This window comes from Salvelinus fontinalis, chromosome 4, assembly GCF_029448725.1.
Source record: "Salvelinus fontinalis isolate EN_2023a chromosome 4, ASM2944872v1, whole genome shotgun sequence".
In the NCBI taxonomy this organism is placed as follows: Eukaryota; Metazoa; Chordata; class Actinopteri; order Salmoniformes; family Salmonidae; genus Salvelinus; species Salvelinus fontinalis.
This window is the reverse complement of record NC_074668.1, coordinates 76,154,768-76,177,598: the sequence shown is the minus strand read 5'-3', so window position 1 is coordinate 76,177,598 and position 22,831 is coordinate 76,154,768. Positions and strand designations below refer to the sequence as shown.

General features: G+C 43.6%; 2 protein-coding genes across 6 annotated transcripts in view; both read left to right on the top strand.

The window, feature by feature from the left end:
* The window catches only part of LOC129854421 (DENN domain-containing protein 5A-like), a 62,873-nt gene extending 46,931 nt beyond the window's left edge, over nucleotides 1-15,942 (top strand). For all 5 annotated transcript variants that reach the window (XM_055921458.1, XM_055921461.1, XM_055921459.1 and 2 more), the window contains 9 exons: nucleotides 3,161-3,289; nucleotides 3,816-3,937; nucleotides 4,177-4,322; nucleotides 4,429-4,547; nucleotides 6,416-6,597; nucleotides 6,932-7,014; nucleotides 7,253-7,376; nucleotides 7,496-7,664; nucleotides 14,379-15,942. In XM_055921458.1, coding sequence (XP_055777433.1) covers nucleotides 3,161-3,289; nucleotides 3,816-3,937; nucleotides 4,177-4,322; nucleotides 4,429-4,547; nucleotides 6,416-6,597; nucleotides 6,932-7,014; nucleotides 7,253-7,376; nucleotides 7,496-7,664; nucleotides 14,379-14,562 — 1,258 coding nt within the window. In that variant the 3' untranslated portion in view covers nucleotides 14,563-15,942. The remainder of the gene's footprint in view (nucleotides 1-3,160; nucleotides 3,290-3,815; nucleotides 3,938-4,176; nucleotides 4,323-4,428; nucleotides 4,548-6,415; nucleotides 6,598-6,931; nucleotides 7,015-7,252; nucleotides 7,377-7,495; nucleotides 7,665-14,378) is intronic.
* Nucleotides 15,943-16,376: 434 nt separating this feature from the next.
* LOC129854420 (SIN3-HDAC complex-associated factor-like) lies at nucleotides 16,377-21,541 on the top strand. The gene is made up of 6 exons (XM_055921457.1): nucleotides 16,377-16,535; nucleotides 17,780-17,924; nucleotides 18,273-18,372; nucleotides 18,479-18,593; nucleotides 18,798-18,942; nucleotides 19,088-21,541. The coding sequence occupies exons 2-6, from the start codon at nucleotides 17,797-17,799 to the stop codon at nucleotides 19,278-19,280; spliced, it is 681 nt and encodes a 226-aa protein (XP_055777432.1). The 5' UTR covers nucleotides 16,377-16,535; nucleotides 17,780-17,796; the 3' UTR covers nucleotides 19,281-21,541.
* The last annotated feature ends 1,290 nt before the right edge of the window (nucleotides 21,542-22,831 follow it).

Here is a 22,831-nt window from a genome sequence, read left to right as displayed (position 1 = left end):
AATTTATAAGATGACAGTCTGATAACATATTTATGGTATAGCATAGTTTTTTTTTTTTAAATGTGCATTTTTCAGGTATAAATCACAGTTCTACATTGCAGCTGCAATCTGATATAGTGCTGATGCAGCTAGAACAATTACAGAGACCAACGTTATATAACTAATTACTTGTCTTAAAACATTTCAGAAAAAATACACAGCGTACAGACATTGAAAGCCCAACATCTGGTGAATCCAAACAATATTTCAGATTTTTTAAATGTTTTATAGCGAAAACAAAATGTATCGCTAAATTAGCATAACCAGGCCAGCCAGAACCGGCTGGACGCGCCCGACCAGTTCACATGCACGACAGATATATGAAATAACATCGTAAATTGGGTCTTACTATTGCTGGTCTTTCATCAGAATGTTGATCAAGGTGTCCTTAGTCCTGATGAGTCGTTCAATCCATTCACAATGGCAACCTCCCCTCTTCATTTAGCCTGGGTACTGGTCGACTGGCACGGTCCATGTCCAAAGTTAAAAAACTCAAAGAACGGAACACGGCAAAACTCCCGAAAAAATTCTAATAATCTGATTAAACTATATTGAAAAAACATACATTACGGTGATATGGTCACATGTATCAAACAAACTTCGACACGGAGATAGTTTTCATCCGTAACGTCAGCATAACAAAAGACAATGGCACCTCTGAAAACGCGCATCTCAGAAACCGGAAGTTGTCGGTCACGCTAAAGAAATAGGTCTTATTTCACGTCAGTACAAGATAAACAAACAATTTCTCCTCTGACGTCTTCCAGACACCCAGAGGAAGAAGAAGGAAGTGTGTTTCGGGTCATAGGTCGCGTGACCATAAATAGGCAGAGCTTTGAAGCGAGCATACACATCTTGCAATCTTCTTCTGGCTCAGGGAAAGTGCTGTGAAATGACCTGTGTTTGACTCAGAGACAAAATTGGAACGGTTTTAGAAACCATAGCTTGTTTTCTATCCAATGGCATATGGTTATATGCATATAGTAACAGCAATAATTGAATAAGAGGCAGTTTAATCTGTAGAGGCAATTATGCTAATGCGAAACAGCACCCCTTGTATTCTCAAGAAGTTAATGCAACCGCTATGTCAGATTTCAAAAAGGCTTTACGGTGAAAGCACACTTTGCGATTATGTTAGGTAAACGCCGAGCTACAGAAACCCATACAACCATTTTCCAGCCAAGGAGAGGGCTCACAAAAGTCAGAAATAGCATTAAAATGAATCACTTACCTTTAATGATCTTTATCTGTTGGCACTACCAGGTCTCCATGTTAGACAATACATGTTTGTTTTGTTCGATAATGTTCCTCTTTATGACCAAAAACCTCCTTTTTGTTCGCGTGTTTTGGCCAGTAATCCAAATGCACAAGGCGCGTGCACTAAGTCCAGATTAAAAGTTTTTAAAAAGTACGATAAAAGTTAGTAGAAACATGCCAAACAATGTTTAAAATCAATCCTCCGGTTGTTTTTGTCATAAATAATCAATAATATTTCAACCGGACAAAAGCTTCGTCAATAGGAAAGGAGAAACAAGAAAGGCGTGTTCCTGATCAGGCGCATGGCTGATGTCTGGAAATTTCCACTGGCCTCTCATTGAAAGTGCTGTATCTCCCTCATTTTTTAGAGTAAAAGCCTGAAACAATGCCTAAAGACTGGCCACATGTAGAATAAACCATAGAGCTTGTGAACTGGGTCCTAAGTCTTTGTATGGTGGATTGGCATTCAACAGCCTTTCAAAATAATAGTACTTCCTGGTTGGATTTTCCTCGTGTTTTTGCCTGCCATATCAGTTCTGTTATACTCACAGACGTTATTTTAACAGTTTTGGAAACTTTAGAATGTTTTCTATCTAGATCTACTAATTACATGCATATCATAGCTTCTGGGCCTGAGTAGCAGGCAGTTTAATTTGGGCATGCTTTTCATCCAAAATTCAGAATGCTGCCCCCTATCCTAGTGAAGTTAAGGCAGTCAGACCACTGTCATGTCTACGGTGCACCACAACCAGTGGTGTTGAGTCATGCAGGACGTCATTCCTGGTGTGGTGTGAAGGAGGTGGTAAAGAGAGCTGGCCTGATCTGTGTGACAGCATGTTACTTCCAGCCTGATTCCCCTGCAGACCAAGCCAGGGAGAGGGGGGTCTGGCTCAGGGCAATACCAGGCAGCTGTTTATTTCTTATTTAGGCAAGTCAGTTAAGAACAAATTCTTATTTACAATGACGGCCTACCCATGGCTGTGCTGTAGTCTTGTAGAAGTCTACTCTGATCACACACCTGCACAGACACACATGTCATGTTTTCTTTCCAAGGATCCAGAATTTTCCATTGGTGCTTTTCTTTTGTGCGTTGTCACATTGATATACGAGCACATTTTAATCAATAAATATTTATAGTTGGGTATCTTTACTTTAAATGGACAATAAAGGTTGACCAGGTTGCTTCATTCTACATGTCAACATTTCATATTTACCTTGCTGTGCTCTTTATTATTTGACATTTTTCTTATTTCTATTCTACAGGAGGTGGATTCCTGTAGTTAGTCTGCAGATTGCAGATAACCATTGTTTTTCTTACAATACCATTCATGCAATAACAATCTGCATTGTGAATGTTGATATGGGGGACAGAGGGGAGTGGGCGGAAATTGGGTTAATTCGTGAGAGTGAGGGGAGGGGGGAAAGGAGGGATGAGAGAGGAGGAGGGGTGCATGGGGAGCACTTATAGCGCAGACAGTGCAGTGCTTACTGGCAGAGGTGGAGTGGAAGGGAATGTGTCTGGACACGGAGGGCATGATAGTGGCTGGGAGCGATGACAGGAGGCTGGCTTAAACACCAGGGAGTCTGGGGCTGGCCAAGGCTTCTTTCTGGCTGGGCTGGCTACCCCCCTCTCAGCACTGCATGCTCTGGAATCTAGAACCGTGGTGAAAACAACATACAGCAGAGGTCTATCACCTTGTTCAGAGAGACTGTCACTGCTCTTGCATCTTATCATATATTAGGTTTGTGGTTTCGTGCTCACCTTGGCCATCTCTGAAAGGATGACTGTTTGTATATGTGTATATGTGCATTTGTGTGTGTTTTTCTCCTGTGACCTCTGTGCTGTGTACTATATCTTCCGTAGACACATCCAGAACATTGGGGAGATCAAGACAGACGTGGGCAAGGCCAGGGCCTGGGTGAGGCTCTCCATGGAGAAGAAACTGCTGTCCAGGCACCTCAAAAAGCTGCTGTCTGACCATGAACTTACAAAGTGAGCAAAACAACAAGGACCTAGTATACAACTGGCAAATCAAGCTAAACACAAAATGTGTAATTTTTGTAAGAGCCTCTGCTTCAGTAATTAGGATAATACCCCATTCCCTTTAAGTCAGTCTCCTCATAAATCCTCACTAATTTATATTGGAATGCCCCACTCAGTCCCACACACATGAATCAACCTGATGTCTGAAAACTATGCATGTATAATATATGAGCTCTTTTGACAGATCCAAACGTCATAGTACAATCACCTATTAAACATTTACAATGTTTTTTATAATTGATGAGACGGTGGTGAAGTGGGTCACGTTCAGGCTGATTCATTATGGAGGTATTGCATTGTGACTGTTCCATTACCATTCTCCAGTTGTTTATCAAGGAAAACAAATTCATCAGCTACTGATTCAGCCTTTTAGGCTCCAGAATGTTATTGTTCAATCTATACTCATTACATCATATGAAATGCTAAACTGATTTTTTGTGTGATTTTTTTGTTGTTGCTTTTGTTTCTTTTGTAGGAAACTATACAAGCGTTATGCTTTTCTGCGTTGTGACGATGAGAAAGAGCAGTTCCTGTACCACCTCCTCTCCTTCAACGCTGTGGACTACTTCTGTTTCACCAATGTCTTCACCACCATCAGTGAGTGCCAGCAAATACCATACAACCTGGCCACAACACTGAACACTATGTAACCAGAAGCTGGGTAGACTTAATTACATTAGAGTAATATATGAATTAGACTTATTTCCTGGCTAAACAGTTTTCCTGGATTTGAGATGCATACTGAGAAATATATTGAAGACAGAGGTAGCTCTTCTTGTGACCATACTGTACTTGACTGAGTGATTTCAGGTTTCCCTCTCTTCTCTGTCCCACAGTGATCCCATACCATGTGCTGGTGATTCCCAGTAAGAAACTAGGAGGCTCCATGTTCACAGCCAACCCCTGGGTGTGTGTGTCTGGGGAGCTGGCTGAGACCGGGGTGCTCCAGGTCCCCAAGCACACTCAGGAGATCACCTTTGAGGTTGGTGCTCCCCTCAAGGTTGAATATTCCTGGTATTTTGATAATAATATCAATATATATTCACCTTAACATGACTTTTGCTCTTTGCCTTCTCTCTCTGTCACAGTGCCAGAACCTGGGCAAGCTGACCACAGTGCAGATGGGCCATGATAACTCAGGTCTTTACGCCAAGTGGCTTGTGGAGTATGTTATGGTCCGGAATGAGATCACAGGTCATGCTTACAAGTGAGTGAAACATTTGGTAGCAGCTGCCTTATGCTGGAGATTTCAGTGGCATCAACTCACAAGAAAGACCCTGTTGAAGCTTTGGTTAACTGTTATGTTGCTATATTATATACACTGCTCAAAAACATAAAGGGAACACTAAAATAACACATCCTAGATATTCTTGTTAAATACTTTTTTCTTTACATAGTTGAATGTGCTGACAACAAAATCACACAAAATCACACAAAATCACACAAAATCACACAAAAATTATCAATGGAAATCAAATTTATCAACCCATGGAGGTCTGGATTTGGAGTCACACACAAAACTAAAGTGGAAAACAACACTACAGGCTGATCCAACTTTGATGTAATGTCCTTAAAACAAGTCAAAATGAGGCTCAGTAGTGTGTGTGGCCTCCACGTGCCTGTATGACCTCCCTACAACGCCTGGGCATGCTCCTGATGAGGTGGCGGATGGTCTCCTGAGGGATCTCCTCCCAGACCTGGACTAAAGCATCCGTCAACTCCTGGACAGTCTGTGGTGCAACGTGGCGTTTGTGGATGGAGCGAGACATGATGTCCCAGATGTGCTCAATTGGATTCAGGTCTGGGGAACGGGCGGGCCAGTCCATAGCATCAATACCTTCCTCTTGCAGGAACTGCTGACACACTCCAGCCACATGAGGTCTAGCATTGTCTTGCATTAGGAGGAACCCAGGGCCAACCGCACCAGCATATGGTCTCACAAGGTGTCTGAGGATCTCATCTCGGTACCTAATGGCAGTCAGGCTACCTCTGGCGAGCACATGGAGGGCTGTGCGGCCCCCCAAAGAAATGCCACCCCACACCATGACTGACCCACCGCCAAACCGGTCATGCTGGAGGATGTTGCAGGCAGCAGAACGTTCTCCACGGCGTCTCCAGACTCTGTCACGTCTGTCACATGTGCTCAGTGTGAACCTGCTTTCATCTGTGAAGAGCACAGGGCGCCAATGGCGAATTTGCCAATCTTGGTGTTCTCTGGCAAATGCCAAACGTCCTGCACGGTGTTGGACTGTAAGCACAACCCCCACCTGTGGACGTCGGGCCCTCATACCATCCTCATGGAGTCTGTTTCTGACCGTTTGAGCAGACATATGCACGTTTGTGGCCTGCTGGAGGTCATTTTGCAGGGCTCTGGCAGTGCTCCTCCTTGCACAAAGGCGGAGGTAGCGGTCCTGCTGCTGGGTTGTTGCCCTCCTACGGCCTCCTCCACGTCTCCTGATGTACTGGCCTGTCTCCTGGTAGCGCCTCCATGCTCTGGACACTACGCTGACAGACACAGCAAACCTTCTTGCCACTGCTCGCATTGATGTGCCATCCTGGATGAGCTGCACTACCTGAGCCACTTGTGTGGGTTGTAGACTCCGTCTCATGCTACCACTAGAGTGAAAGCACCGCCAGCATTCAAAAGTGACCAAAACATCAGCCAGGAAGCATAGGAACTGAGAAGTGGTCTGTGGTCACCACCTGCAGAACCACTCCTTTATTGGGGGTGTCTTGCTAATTGCCTATAATTTCCACCTGTTGTCTATTCCATTTGCACAACAGCATGTGAAATGTATTGTCAATCAGTGTTGCTTCCTAAGTGGACAGTTTGATTTCACAGAAGTGTGATTGACTTGGAGTTACATTGTGTTGTTTAAGTGTTCCCTTTATTTTTTTGAGCAGTGTATATATATATTTGTGTGTGTGTGTGTGTGTGTGTGTGTGTGTGTGTGTGTGTGTGTGTGTGTGTGTGTGTGTGTGTGTGTGTGTGTGTGTGTGTGTGTGTGTGTGTGTGTGTGTGTGTGTGTGTGTGTGTGTGTGTGTGTGTGTGTGTGTGTGTGTGTGTGTGTGTAGGTTCCCATGTGGCCGGTGGCTGGGGAAGGGGGTGGACGATGGCAGTCTGGAGAGGGTCCTGGTGGGAGAGCTAGTGACACCGAACTCAGAGAATGAGGACAGAATGTGTCGCACGCCCCCCATGCAGCAGTCCCCTGGAATGATGAGGAGGTTCGTCACCATCTCACCAAACAGCAAACCAAGTGAGTGACCATTCAAATACACTGCAAAAATCGTCATCAATAATAACCAATAATCTTCACCAAGGGACTACACACACAGCCCCAAATGTTGCTCTCCCGTTCGTCTGCAGTTCTTTCACGTGGTGTGTTTTAGGGACCACCCTCTCTGGCTGACGTCAGACTGAAAGAAATTCTGCGTGATTCTACATGTTGAACCGGTTTGCAAATTACGGCCGGCACTCTGTTAAGAGGTGCTAAGTACTCTCGACTGGCAAACGCTACCGGTGTGTCACTTTTTAGGGTCTTGTGTCTGCTGGCATGGACTGATTTTGTCCGACTCTTTCCCATCATCCAGAGTTGAACACTAGTCAGATCCAAGAAGGAGTGGGAGAGGCCATCAATGGGATAGTGAAGCACTTCCACAAGCCAGAGAAGGAGGTGAGAGACACAACCCCCCACCACATTGTCTATTATTCATCACAGTGAAGGAGACAGTGGGTCCTCTGTCTGTACACTGTCTGAACACTGCATGCAACACTGATCATAGTCTCTCTCACATGTGTTCCGATTGAACAGTTTCCAGTTTCATATGCCACAACTGATGTGTTGGACCAGGGTACTTTGAAAGTAGACAACATCAGTCACACTTTTTCTTTCCCTGTCTGTTTTTCTATAGAGGGGCAGTCTGACCCTTCTGCTGTGTGGGGAGTATGGTCTAGTCTGGGCTTTAGAGCAGGTGTTCCAGCATGGCTTCAAATCCCCACGCCTCTTTAAGAATGTCTTCATCTGGGACTTCTTAGGTAAAGCCTCCAATACACGACCATTACACCTGAATATACAGTATACAGTATCTTCCATGCCATGCTATTGGATGAGGGTGCGCTTATCAATGTCTTTTGTCTGTGATTTCTCATTATAGAAAAGTCACAGATGTACTTTGAGAGTGCTGAGCAGAGGGCAGTGACTCCAGATGAGAACTGGCAAACCAGAGTACGCCACTTCTGCCGCTTCATGCGGGCCATCAACAGCACATCTAGGAACATAGGCAAGGATGGGAAGTTCCAGATGCTGGTGTGTCTGGGTGCCAGGTAATATCTCCTCTGTAGCCTCACAAACACACTCAGAACAACAGCTATCATCAGGAACATTTGAATGGGAATTCATTGTACAGCACTAAATGTCCTGGTCAAAAGGGCAAATTAGATTGCTTGAGATGTTTTACATGACGTCTTCAATTCAACTGAAAGAGAGGTGTTTTCATTATCTCTCTAATAGCAGCTAGGGTTGCAAAGGATTGGAATCTTTCCGGTAAATGTCCGTAATTTTTCAGGACATTTTCCATGGGAAGTTAAGCCCTGGAATTTGGGGAATTTAGCTTAAATTCATCCAAAAAGTTAGCTTATAACAGTGAACCTGTTCTAGGTTAGCAATTCTAGGTCTTGGGGCATATTTTGGTTAAACTATCCCCAATTCAATGGAATTGCAACCCTCTGCATACAGATTGCATTCTTCCATCACATGTGCAGTGCACTCTTCCATCACATGTACAGCTGATTCTCAAAATATTGCACACTAATGAGATGCTATTGAGCCCACACTACTACACTTCCTTGTCTGAGCCAAGGACTACATGTTTTCTGGTAAGTTTTGATTACAATACTGGGTTGGATGAATATTGTAATATGGCATCCATGATTTGTTGTTAACTAGTAAATAGTAGCCTACAGCAAAGTGTGTTTAAATCATTTCTAACTTGTTAACAATTTCTGCTAGTTAGTTTTTGCTACCATGTGGGTTTTAGCTTGCTTGAGCCTGCTAACTGAGGAGTGTTAATTCACCTGTTTCCATACATGTTTCATTTTAAAACATGTATCTTACAAAATAGTTGTTTAATCTAACTGCTTAACCAGTTATCTGTACATGGAATTGTATTCAGGTTTTTTCTACTAATTTTTTTCTCATCTTTACAGGAAAATGCCACTGATGTGTGGAGACATTTCACTGTAGCTAATGTAGAAGGAAAAGCTGTGTACATGTGCAAATACTGTGCCAAATCAAATGTCAAATCAAATCAAATGCAACAAAGATGCAGAATCATCTGGCCAAGTGCATAACGTTCCCTCAGCGCTCACAACAAGCAACCTCTGACAAAAGTCCCTCTACTTCTATTCGAGGTGAACATGATGAATCAGACACCTTATCAATAGCAACAGCTCATGGTCCTCCTGGAATCAGAAGTTTTTTTGACTCAATGGAGGAACGTAGTCAGAGAAGTGCCAAGGAAATGGTTAGGTATGTGAAGGGTCATCAAGTTATAGCAGCAATCTACCTCACCAATCAAAGTGAGAAGAGTAAGAGCACCACATCGAAGTTGCCCAGCAACACCATTTGGGGTGGTGTTGTCATCATGCTTGACAGTCTCCTGGAGGGGAAAGAGTCTCTTCAAGAAATGGCCATATCACAGTCTGCCCATATGGACAGCCCCATCAAGAGGATCCTACTGGATGATGTATTTTGGGAGAGAGTGGTAAGCGACCTGAAACTCCTGAAACCTATAGCTGTAGCCATTGCACGGATTGAGGGAGACAATGCCATCCTGTCTGATGTTCAGACTCTGCTTGCAGATGTAAGAGAATAAATCCGTACTGCCCTGCCCATTTCACTGTTGCTCCAAGCAGAGGAAACTGCAGTTCTGAAATACATCAGAAAGCATGAAGACTTTTGCCTGAAGCCCATACACGCCACAGCGTACATGTTGGACCCCAAGTATCCTGGCAAGAGCATCCTGTCTGGTGCAGAGATCAACAAGTCTTATGGTGTCAACACTACCGTGTCTCGCCACCTTGGCCTGGATGAGGGCAAGGTTCTTGGCAGTCTGGCGAAGTACACTTCCAAGCAAGGGCTTTGGGATGGAGATGCAATATGGCAGTCGTGCCAACATATCTCATCAGCCACCTGGTGATAGGGACTTTGTAGATCTGAGGCTCTTTCCCCTGTTGCCGCCATGATCCTCCAAATCCCACCAACATCAGCCGCCTCAGAGCGCAACTGGTCCTTGTTTGGGAACACACACACCGAAGCCCGCAACAGACTGACCAATACAAGGGCTGAAAAATTGGGGTGTCATCCGGGCAAATTTTTGGCTTTTTGAGCCTGACAACGAGCCATCCTCAACAAGGTAAAAAAGTGACAGTGAAGATGAGACCTCGGAGTCTGATGTTCAAGAAGTGGACATTGAGGAGGTCCTGGGAGAAGACATGGAAGCCTGAGAGGAAGATAACCAAAGCTTTAGTTTCTAGACTATAATTTTACAGATGTATGTTGAAAACGTTTTTGGGAGATGAGATGGATCATTGAGGATCATTCAATATTCCCTTTCTTTTGTTGTTCAGTAAAATCATCCCATGTGAAGAGTCAACTCATTTAATTGAAGTTAAATTTGTAACTAAATTGTTTTTTTTAATTTCTATTGGAAGGATTTAATCATTTGCAATTATGTCTACTTATGATAAGGTAAAAGGTTTATGTGTAAAGGCAGTCAATGTTGTTCTCCCCCTTAGACGAGAAGGAGCATGGATAGGACCAAGATGCGGATTGAGGGAAATAAGCCATCTTTTAATGAAACAACAGCAAACAAGACACTACAAACTACAAAACAACAAACGTGACTAACCTTCAACTGTCCTGTGAGGACACCGGAACAAACACCCACAAAACACCAGTGAAACCCTGGCTGCCTTTGTATGACTCTCAATTAGAGACAAACAATACACACCTGTCTCTAATTGAGAATCATACCAGGCCGAACACAAAACCCCACATAGAAATACAAACATAGACAAACCCACCCAACTCACGCCCTGACCAACTAAAATGAATACAAAACAAAGGAAAACAGGTAAGGAACGTGACAGAACCCCCCCCTTAAGGTGCGAACTCCGGGCGCACCAGCACAAAGTCTAGGGGAGGGTCTGGGTGGGCGTCTGTCCACGGTGGCGGCTCTGGCGGTGGACGAGGTCCCCACCCCACCATAATCAATCCCCGCTTCTTTATCCCCCTCCCAATGACCACCCTCCCACTAACCCCACCTAAATGAAGGGGCAGCACCGGGATAAGGGGCAGCACCGGGATAAGGGGCAGCACCGGGACAAGGGGCAGCACCGGGACAAGGGGCAGCACCGGGACAAGGGGCAGCACCGGGACAAGGGGCAACACCGGGATAAGGGGCAGCACCGGGACAAGGAGCAGCACCGGGACAAGGGGCAGCACCGGGACAAGGGGCAGCACCGGGACAAGGGGCAGCACCGGGACAAGGGGCAGCACCGGGACAAGGGGCAGCACCGGGACAAGGGGCATCACCGGGATAAGGGGCAGCACCGGGATAAGGACCAGCACCGGGATAAGGGGCGGCAGGTCCTGGCTGAGGGACTCCGGCAGGTCCTGGCTGAGGGACTCCGGCAGGTCCTGGCTGAGGGACTCCGGCAGGTCCTGGCTGAGGGACTCCGGCAGGTCCTGGCTGAGGGACTCCGGCAGGTCCTGGCTGAGGGACTCCGGCAGGTCCTGGCTGAGGGACTCCGGCAGGTCCTGGCTGAGGGACTCCGGCAGGTCCTGGCTGAGGGACTCCGGCAGGTCCGGGCTGAGGGACTCCGGCAGGTCCGGGCTGAGTGGCAGCTCCGGACTGTAGGGCAGCTCCGGACTGTAGGGCAGCTCCTGACTGGCGGGCGTCTCTGGCAGCTCCTGACTGGCGGGCGTCTCTGGCAGCTCCTGACTGGCGGGCGTCTCTGGCAGCTCCTGACTGGCGGGCGTCTCTGGCAGCTCCTGACTGGCGGGCGTCTCTGGCAGCTCCTGACTGGCGGGCGTCTCTGGCAGCTCCTGACTGGCGGGCGTCTCTGGCAGCTCCTGACTGACGGACGGCTCTAGCGGCTCCTGACTGACGGACGGCTCTAGCGGCTCCTGACTGACGGACGGCTCTACTGGCTCGGGACAGACGGGCGGCTCTACTGGCGCTGGGCAGACGGCTGACTCAAACGGCGCTGGGCAGACAGATGGCTCAGACGGCGCTGGGCAGACAGATGGCTCAGACGGCGCTGGGCAGACAGATGGCTCAGACGGCGCTGGGCAGACGGGCCGTTCAGGCACCGCTGGGCAGACGGCAGACTCTGGCCGGCTGAGACGCACTATAGGCCTGGTGCGTGGTACCGGAACTGGAGGTACCGGGCTGAGGGCACGCACCTCAGGGCGAGTGCGGGGAACAGGAACAGGGCACACTGGACTCTCGTGGCGCACTCTAGGCCTGGTGCGTGGTACCGGAACTGGAGGTACCGGGCTGAGGGCACGCACCTCAGGGCGAGTGCGGGGAGAAGGAACAGTGCGTCCAGGGCTCTGGAGACGCACAGGAGGCTTGGTGCGTGGTGCCGGAACTGGAGGCACTGGGCTGGAGACACGCACCATAGGGAGAGTACGTGGAGGAGGAACAGGGCTCTGGAGATGCACTGGAAGCCTGGTGCGTGGTGTAGGCACTGGTGGTACTGAGCTGGGGTGGGAAGGTGGCGCCGGATATACCGGACCGTGAAGGAGGACACGTGCTCTTGAGCACCGAACCTCCCCAACCTTACCAGGTTGAATGGTCCCCGTAGCCCTGCCAGTGCGGCGAGGTGGAATAGCCCGCACTGGGCTATGCAGGCGAACCGGGGACACCACCTGTAAGGCTGGTGCCATGTACGCCGGCCCGAGGAGACGTACTGGAGACCAGATACGTTGGGCCGGCTTCATGGCACTCGGCTCGATGCCCAACCTAGCCCTCCCAGTGCGGCAAGGTGGAATAGCCCGCACTGGGCTAAGCACGCGTACTGGGGACACCGTGCGCTTTACCGCATAACACGGTGTCTGACCAGTACGACGCCCTCTTACTCCACGGCAAGCCCGGGGAGTTGGCTCAGGTATCCAACCCGGCTTCACCACACTCCCCTTTAGCCCCCCCCCAAGAAATTTTTGGGTGAGCCTCTCAGGCTTCCAGCCGCTCTGCCTTGCTTTTGCCTCATAAAACCTCCTCTCCGCCTTTGCTGCCTCCAGCTCCGCTTTGGGGCGGCGACACTCCTCTGGTTCTGCCCAGGGTCCTTCTCCGTCCAGAATCTCCTCCCAAGTCCATTCCTCTTTTCCCCATTGCTGTAGTTCCTTCTCTCTCTCCTCAATCCGCTTGGTCCTGTTGTGGTGGGTGTTTCTGTAAAGGCAGTCAATGTTGTTCTCCCCCTTAGACGAGAAGGAGCATGGATAGGACCAAGATGCGGATTGAGGGAAATAAGCCATCTTTTAATGAAACAACAGCAAACAAGACACTACAAACTACAAAACAACAAACGTGACTAACCTTCAACTGTCCTGTGAGGACACCGGAACAAACACCCACAAAACACCAGTGAAACCCTGGCTGCCTTTGTATGACTCTCAATTAGAGACAAACAATACACACCTGTCTCTAATTGAGAATCATACCAGGCCGAACACAAAACCCCACATAGAAATACAAACATAGACAAACCCACCCAACTCACGCCCTGACCAACTAAAATGAATACAAAACAAAGGAAAACAGGTAAGGAACGTGACATTATGTTTCTGTCTCCATATGACATGGTAAATATATCCAATGCAAAAAACATCTCCATTTAAATGGTATTATTATTAATTTGCATATATTTCAGTTCATTCCCATATATTCCTGTTAATTCCCACAGAAAGTTTCCACCTCTGAATATTCCCCAAAATGTGCAACCCTAATAGCAGCACAGCATTTATCACTGTGATAACAGAGTGTGCGGCTTTGTCCTCTTTTGTAGTGCTAGGGTGATCCCTCCCCGCCTCCTGCTTCAGTTATTCTCCCTCACACTGTGTCTCTGCCTATCCTGTTGGGCATTGTATGAGTGTGTGTGTGTATTTGTGGAGGTTGTATACATAGAAATACAATTATTTTTTTATGGTTGTATAGTTAAGCAATAAAGCACGAGGGGGTGTGGTATATGGCCAATATATCACAGCGAAGGGCTGTTCTTATGCATGACGCAAAGCGGAGTGCCTGGATATTTTATTTATTTAACCAGGCAAGTCAGTTAACAACAAATTGTTATTTACAATGACAGCCTACCACGGACAATGCTGGGCCAATTGTGCACCACCCTATGGGACTCCCAATCACGGCCGGATGTGATACAGCCTGGATTCAAACCAGGGACTGCTTGTACCTATTGCACTGAGATGCAGTGCCTTCGACCGCTGAGCCACTCGGGATACAGCCCTAGCCGTGGTATATTAGCCATATACCATAAACTCCCGAGGTGCCTTATTGCTATTATAAACTGGTTGTCAACGTAATTAGAGCAGTAAAAATAAATGTTTTGTCATACAGCTGTCAACCAATTAGCATTCAGGGCTCTAACCACCCAGTTTATAATCCCACCTTAAGCTTCCACACATTAGTTAAAAACATACAATATATATCCTACCTGTTATGACACCTCAGACTTCCTCTTTCTCTCTCTCAACCCTTTGTGGCAGAACAGGGCTTGGTACTATAGCTCAAATGCACCTGCCACTTCAATGAAATACCTTCTCTTTGTTGTTTGTCAGAAATCTTTTTAAGTAGCACATAGCGAGACCAGACATGCCTAAATGCAACGTAAATAATACCTCAGTCATAACCAAGCTTGAGCCCTTCCTATCCTGTCTTTTAACAGGTATGAGGATTTACTAAAAAAGTTCTCTGAAGTCAGTCTGGTAAACTTCTTATTTCTCTCTGCTCTTCCTAGGGACCATTTGTTACACCACTGGATCGCTCTCCTCGCAGACTGTCCAATCACAGTCCAAATGTACGAAGACACAGCACTGATAAAGGACCGCTCATTGGTAAATTCTCTGATCAGAGTGCTACAGACTTTGCAGGAGTTCAACATTACCCTAGAAGCTTCACTTGTCAAAGGGATCGGTATCTAGGCCCTCCTTCGTTCACACCAATTGGACCTGACTAAGGAAGACTGTTAGGGACCACTAAAAGAACAATTTAACCTTTTTATGCAGAAAGAGACTTGAACAATTAAGGGACGATTTCTGGCTTATATTAAAGCTACTGTTACATTTGCCATATATTAAGTGCAATGAGCCTTTCAAAATGTGTTGTTATTTTTATCCTCAACAATGTTGCTGTTAGACGTTAAGAATATGTTTTCTATTACGATCCGTGACTTTCACTTTGTTGAAGAAGATAACCCACCTGTTGTATACTACTTTATTGAAAGCTAAATATTTTCATTGTTATTGTGAACTGCTGACAATGGCTATATTCTAAAAAGGAAAACAAGGAACAAAAACTGTTAATATATTTTCAGAGAAGAACAGTATTATTTTGATATGTCTGTCAAGTTGCTTGCTCTGTTCTAATTCTAACTGTCATAATGCAGAGCTTGAAGCAAATGATGCAGAAGTATGCTTTATAAGTATGAATATGACATGGTATAGATGTTTGTGTAGGGTGGAAAACTGATTCATCTAAATCAATATGACAATGTGTAAGTTTGGATCAATCCCACTGGAAGTACCGTAGTATGCAACTATTTTATATGGAATAAGAGGCTCCTGGCTCCCCCTGTGAATGAGATAATGTAGCGTATGCTAGTGATGCACAATATGTATTCAGTTGGAGAAGTATCACTATACGGCCATGTCAGTGTTTCACACTTGACACACAACTCTTCAACAGTACAGTACTCATCATAACCATGGCTTGGTAGAAAGTGAGTCATTTATAAAATGACAGCCTTCGTGTAAATACCTCTAACCAGTGCATCCTTCTTTCCAACAACTTCTCATTATTCCTCACCTGTTCTGCCCATTCCTGGCAGGTTTACAACATCATGTCTGTTCAGTAGTGAAAATTGTATGAGCTGATTGCCACTTAAATTAATAATGAGTGGTACATATGGTTGCTATAAAAGGCCAGATTCAAAATAGAGCAAACAATTCTCCTCTGAACTGTTGGTGTTTCTGCTATGCAATTTAATCCACATCACACAAAAAAATCTACCCAAGATCTAGATGAGAATCATTGGACCTCCTCCATTTACTGTGCAGCATATGATGATGAATAACAACAGCAGTTTGATAGAAGTGGGTGTGAAGGATGTCTTTCCTGTGCCAACGTCTGAATTGTGTTGGTTGTACTATTCCATTTACAATCGACATGAGCATCTTGGGAGATATATTTTTGTTTTCAATACTGTTGTACATTTATTGGCATAGCCGTATAATGTAGTGTTTACTAAGTGAGGAAATGTGTACAGTGTAAAGATAAATAAAGAATACAATTACAGAAATGCATTAATATGGATATGTTTTTTTGTATTTTTATTAAAGGATTATAACTGACTGGAATGGGTACACTATAAATTGCTATATGGTTATTGGTATTGTAAATGCTCCCATATATTCCCCATATGAACTGTAGAGCAAAAATAACAGAACTGTACCTAGCAGAGAAATCAAACACTGATATCAACACTTGTAACAACAACAAATGATGGTTTTAAAATGTAAACAAACTCTTCGCGCCATTTCAAATAAAAAAAATGTATTGTCCATTCATACGTTGATGATACGATGCTTGCTGGGACATGGAGTCTAATGAGGTGTTGATTACATAGGATAAGACGGAAAGCATTTCCACACACTACTACTCCCAGAATCCCATATTGTTAAATACCATGCATAGTGTGCGCCAATTGGTTGAAATTGTTTTCAAACGGACACGTTACACTCCTAATATGGTGTTTCTACGATGGAACGCTTTATGTTCATGTTTTTGTATGCTAATGTCATTCTAATACCCAGCTGTATGCAGCAGCAGTAGTAGTAGTAGTAAGGCATGCGCAGTGTGTAAAAAGACAACGGTGAAGATTCAAAGTTTTTGTTCGGTAAGTCCACTGTTATTTACCCTTTACGCAATTTGCAATTAACGCAAATGCTAATGTTTTACATATCTTACATTTAATTTTAGTCTGTTGCGTGCGAACTATATCTGCAAGGGGGTCATTGTAACAATGGGAGAGAATGGATATGGAGCGTGGCGTGGTAGCTAGCTAACGTTAGCAGGCTAGCTAACAACAATAGTCAGATTGCTATTTGGCGCTCTCAGCGGGCCAACGTTTGAATTTAAAGGGAAGGAAACGATATAAAGTATTGTGCGTGTTAAATCTTACAACTATTTCATTTGAAATTATAAAACAAGCCAGTGTCGCTCAAATCACTTTTTTATGTCGCATTTGTTTTTTCTGACTTCGTCCGCTTTTTGTTTCTTCAGTGAAAGGAGTTCTCCTTCCCCGCTTTTTGTTTCGGATTCCCCAAGTAACTGAGAATCACTTTCCCGACGGGAACGTATCAGTTTTAAACACAGTTAATCAAAAGGACAATAAGGAAAGCATAGTTAATGTAGTACCAGCGACCCACTGTTCTAATTTGTCGAGTATTTGTAGTAGCCAAGTTAGCCAGCGATGGCGTCATTACTAGCGGGGTTTGCCAGATGCTGCCATTCTATTTTGTTTGATTGCTTGCAAGTAACAATGATCGTTTTGACAATATACCGTTGGTATATTGTAATCTACTAAATGGAATAGTTAGCTTGCAATGGTTGGCTAGATTTAGTTGTGTGAGTCTGTGCTTAAAAACCATTCGAACAATTTCATCCTTTGGTTCCTGTCCCGCGAGCTTTGTTTAAAAATAGTCTCCTGTCAGGAAACAAAAAAGCGAGATGGGAGTCGCAGCCTATAACGTTAATTGTGTATGCATAATAACGGGGACGTCTAGCAGATCTATCACTGGTGGCTAAGTGAGTGTCATTCATTTGTATAGTAGCTTGCAAGATTGATGAAAGGTGTATCTAAATGCACAACAAAGTTTATATTTATTTGCTCCGTATTGCTTTTTTGTGTAGTTAAAATAGGCCTATCGTCAATAAATATGAGAAAGCTTGTCTCGGAGTGAAGTTATATCATGGATCGCTGAAATTGTAGAATAAGACTTCTAAATGGAAATAACACAATGTGGTGACCCGCCCCTTTCCACCAGGGGAAAGCATTACAGCAGTAACGTTACAGTGCTATTACTATTCTGCATTTAATGGATGGCATTCTTTGGTAATCTATTTGTTCTTTCTCTGTAGGTTTCCCATTGATCATCATGTTTGGTTTTCACAAGTCGAAAATATATCGCAGCCATGAAGGATGTTGCATTTGCAAAACCAAGTCCTCCAGTTCACGCTTTACTGACAGCAGCAGATATGAAGAAACCTTCAGGCTATGTTTTGGGTAAGCTTTAAGTGTTAATGACATAACATTGCATTCATCAAATACTTCCTTTTCAGGGAGTATTAAACACTACACACTATTATTTCTGTATTGTATATTGTAATTCGTGTTAATGCAGAGTTTGCACCAGTGATTGTATGCCATAAAAGGTCAAACAAGTGATGGTCAACAGATTGAATTGGGAAAATATTATTAACTAGTCTAGGACTGATTCTAGGGTGGCTTACCTTGTTTTTTTGCTGTCTGAAGAACATCGATGCTAAATTTGCAGTGCTTTATATTTAAGTTAATGCTTGAGGTGTATTGTTTATTGTGCTTGTGTTTTCATTTCCTTGATTATTTATCAAGGTTGTCAGAGGATCGTGTGGGAGACATCTGCAATGCCTGTGTGCTGTTAGTAAAAAGATGGAAAAAACTGCCAAAAGGCTCTAAGAAGAACTGGAACCATGTATGCATCATCTTGTTATTTTAGTTCAATGAGGATTCACTGTGAATTTTCATGTATTTGATGCTGTGTGGAAGTTGAGTGATTGACATGTATTATATGACATTAGGTTGTAGATGCAAGAGCTGGGCCTGGCTTCAAGCTAACCAAACCCAAGAAGATGAAGAGCAGTGATGGGAAGAAGAAAAACAAACTGAAGAGGCTTCACAAATTCAAAAGACAAAGTAGGTCACTTGTCTTGTTAAATCAACAAAATGATAGTATATATACACCTTCAATGTTTTTAAACCACTAAGTTTTACTGCATAAGTCTTTGTTTCACTTTTGTCATTAGGCCCTACTTGGAAGATCCAGGTAGACATGCAGATGTTGCCTGTAAATCATTTACCATGAGAGAATGCCACAAATGGTCCTGTTTGTCCTTTCAGACTCTGATGCCCACAGCACGACCTCAAGCATGTCTCCATCCCAGTCCCCCAGCTACGAGTCAGATGACGGCTCAGACATTGAGTCCAAACAGAGGCGCCCCACTCCTTCTGTCTTTTCCTTCCTGGACCGTTCTTACTGGAAAAGGTATGTCAATGAAGTATATGAAATTGAAGTCTGTCTGGAAAATCTAAGTTTATAATTTAGTACTGTAGTTTATCTGGGACAATTCTGAAGAAATTTAGTTTTTAGGACAAACTATTGAATGGGTACTTCATCCTCTTCCCTGTAGGCAAAAGGTGTGCTGTGGGATTGTCTACAAAGGGCGTTTTGGTGAGGTGATGATTGACCCACGTCTCTTCAAGCCCTGCTGCAGCTCCAAGAAGCAGGAGACGTTGGTTCCCATGCAGGACACGCACCTTCCCCTTCCCACCATTCACCCCCCACCTCTCCTGCTACCAGAGGCCCTGAAAGAGGACTGGTGATGGCTCTTGAGCACCCCCTTGGGGTGTCAATTGCTCCACAAGTTGTCTCCAGTGGCAGACTACCCCCAAAACCATTCCTTATTAGTTTACTGCATTTAGACGGCTAAATGATTTTCTTTTTTTTCTTTGATATGTGTTTTTTATACATGAACTTTCTTATCTTTTTTTAAGAAAACCAAAAAGAACCCCCCAAAAATGTTTTTATAAAGGCATTAGTTGTACTATTTATAGGGTGAGGAGGCAGAATTATATTTGGCCTTGAAGGGCACACTATCCAGGTCTGATTTAATTTGGTTTGCGACATTTAAAGCTTATTTTCTGTGTTACGGTTACCAGCGTTTGTGTATATATTATGTTCCTTTTGCCAGCACCCAGTCTTTTTTTTTTTTTTTTTTTTTTAGCTGTCTAATTGGCAATGAAGTGTTCATGTGCTGATATGCAAGACTCCACCAGCTAGATTTTAAAAAACAACAACAAAAAAACAGCTTATTTGCATTGATGGCATGGACATTAAGTGTTTTCTTATACTTATGTTCCCCTGACACTCAAGCAGATTAATTTGATTTATAGCATCTTAATATATAAAGGGTTATGGGCTATGAGAATATTTTGGGGGGTCTTCAGTGAGTTTATACATTATGAATGGCCTTTTAAATGTATACATGCATGCGTTGTCTCACTCTCCCACACATGCATGGTTTGGCAAGAGCTGAGTAGTATTGTACATGTAGATTTGTAAACACTCCGTACTATGAGCTTATCCATTGCTTTTCCAGCAATTTCATGCAAGTGAATCACGGTAGATTGAGTTAGACCAAGCATGCAGAACTCATCTCTGTCTTGGAATGAAAACCAGCAATTATTTATTTGTAGTCTTCCGTGAACTGAAAATGCACATTTTATAACCATATGTTGAAGTGTTCTTGTATATACACTTGTGAGTGTTTTGGCTATGAGAACTATTTTAAATTACAGGATTGACAACTCATATTTTTAAATCACTAAATGTGTACAGATGTGCAAATATTTAGATTGAGGCATACTTTTATGGCATCACTTGTAACTTATTCATTGGCCAATAAGTGGCTAGCCTAATCCCCAAGTTTTTCACAACACTTCAGGGGGTTGTGTTTGGTAAGGCACAATGCAGCAAAGATTTTGCAACTGATTATGAAAATTAGCATTGTGGTGTTGGACAACTTTTGACAGTAACACAGTTTGTGCCTGCTGATTACCACCCATATCTTTGTCCTATGAGTTGAAGGCCAAAGCAATACTTACACTATTAATGTTCTGTGTTTGTTGGCATCTTGATATTCTGTTATTGAACGTGTGTTTTGTTTTGTTCATCTACAGAAAGCAAATCAAAGCTGAGACTATGCAGACATTTTGAATGTGAGAAATTACCTAAATGTTAAAGGAGCAACGTTTGTAAGTCCATCTCTGCCTCGTAGCAAATTGTTTTTCCAGCGTTTCATTTTTTTAAAAGCGATATTTCATATTTAGAATGAAACTTTGCCTCAAGGGACAACATACGTTTATGGTTAATGGTCGAGTCAAACCAATAAGATGTGTACCTCTGTTAAATAATGCACCGTTTTGCAGTAAGTGGCATGAATTATTATCAGTTTGTTGTCAGGCATGCAGACAGGTAGCCTAGGTGCCAGTTTGTCTGTTCCGTCATGCCAACTTCTTGTTACTCTTTGTCATGCCAAACATTGTATGGCTTGACAATGATATTAATGGCATTTGCAAGAGCACAAACAGATCTGGCACCTGGCTAGTAGACAGGGTATCCTGTTGTGCAAAGTTATTTATTTGCTGTAACTGAACTTCATTACATTAGACTGGTTTGTGTCAATATACTGTTAGTTGAGTGTTAAATCTTTCTGTGATTCTTAAATAATGTCATTTAAAGGAGAGCTGCTGCTTCCTTTTATCAAGATGGAAATTCTAAACTGTTTTTGTATATAGGGAAATGCCTATTTTATTGGTGTTTGCATGGTACATTTGATCATATGAGGTGTGCCTTATAAGAATGAACGTTCCTTTTACATTATGAAATTCAATCTGTAATGTCATTTAATATTTATTTATTTCAAATCCATTTGTAAAACTGATGCTGTTAATTGAACCGTTAGGACCTTCAAGTCATTTTCATTCTGTGCACTTCTTTCGATTTTGTTATGTTTTTGTCTATATTGTTATTCTGTATCTCAACAACTACATTAGTTCTGTCTTGTAATAAAACATAAAATATCCTTTTTGGGTCTGCGTGATCTCATTTCAACCGCTAGATGGTACTCAAACCTTAACACTCGTTCAGTCATCGTAGAGATTGGAGAGAGGGTTGGTTTAAATGATGTTGAACACTCAAAGGCGCCTAAAGTAGCTCCCATGAAGGCTTCTTCAATATAAAGCCGCATTCACGTCATGCTAACCTAGACGGAAGGTACCAGAATCAATTAATAGGAAGATTCCGACATGACAGGACGCAGCATAAATCCATGTTCCAATGTCGATTGCCTATTCAATGTCTCGTTCATCTCACGTCGGAAACTCGGAAAAAATCCGACTTGCTTATTAAACCATGTTCGGAACTCGGAAATGTAAGATTTGCCAACTCGTATAAGGATGATCCCGAGTTTCGCATTTGGGAAATATCAGTATCAACCAATAGTAAGCTCTAAGCAAATAACTTACGTTCATTTAAATAACTTACGTTAATTTTAACTCGGAGGTTCCTAGTTCCGACAAGCACATGAACGCGTCATACTCGTTGTAGAAAGATGATACCCTAGTTTCCCAAATGAGAAGTATCTCATTATCAACGTATAGTAAGCTCTACGAAAATAAATTACATTGATTTTAACTCGGAGGTCCCGAGTTTCCGACATGATTTGAACGCTGCAAAGGCCTAGATCTTATGTGAAATTTATATTAACTTGGATACAGAGGAGCGCGATTCAACGCAGCTTTGCGTGCGCTCCTATTTCAACAAAACGAGTTTTAGACAAACGGATTTCAAAGGATGGCACTTTGATCGCCGACAAAGACTCTAGACAAGTCTGGAGCAGTCAAGTGTGAAACACAATGGGATAATTTATGGCCACCATTATTTCGAGGATTGGGCATTCAGAGATGCCCGCTTTATACAACATGAGGATGAAAAAGAACATAGAACAGGGCACGGTGCAGATTTGCGGAGTTACATTTATTTTACAAAGTCAGGCTTTTAAGGAATATTTCGGGAACCACTCTTTTCGTCCAGCCAGAAGAGAGAAACATTTCCTTGGCTTCCTTAAAATACTTTAGGCTATAATTTTTGGGTTATAAAATCAGTTATACAGCCTTATCTAATAACATTGCCAAACCAAGTGTAATATATAATGAACACAAGTGAAATAAACAATCAGAACTCAATAGTAAGCATTACACTCACAAAAGTTTAAAAATAATAGAGACACTATCTCTCTCTCTCTCTCTCTCTCTCTCTCTCTCTCTCTCTCTCTCTCTCTCTCTTTCTCTCTCACTCAGACACACACACACAC

Excerpts from the sequence above, each read along its gene's own strand:
- LOC129854420 (XM_055921457.1), top strand. The coding sequence starts at position 17,797 with ATGTTTGGTTTTCACAAGTCGAAAATATATCGCAGCCATGAAGGATGT. Across the intron at positions 18,594-18,797 it reads TCACAAATTCAAAAGACAAA|ACTCTGATGCCCACAGCACG; the intron begins GTAGGTCACTTG and ends TTGTCCTTTCAG. Across the intron at positions 18,943-19,087 it reads GACCGTTCTTACTGGAAAAG|GCAAAAGGTGTGCTGTGGGA; the intron begins GTATGTCAATGA and ends TCTTCCCTGTAG.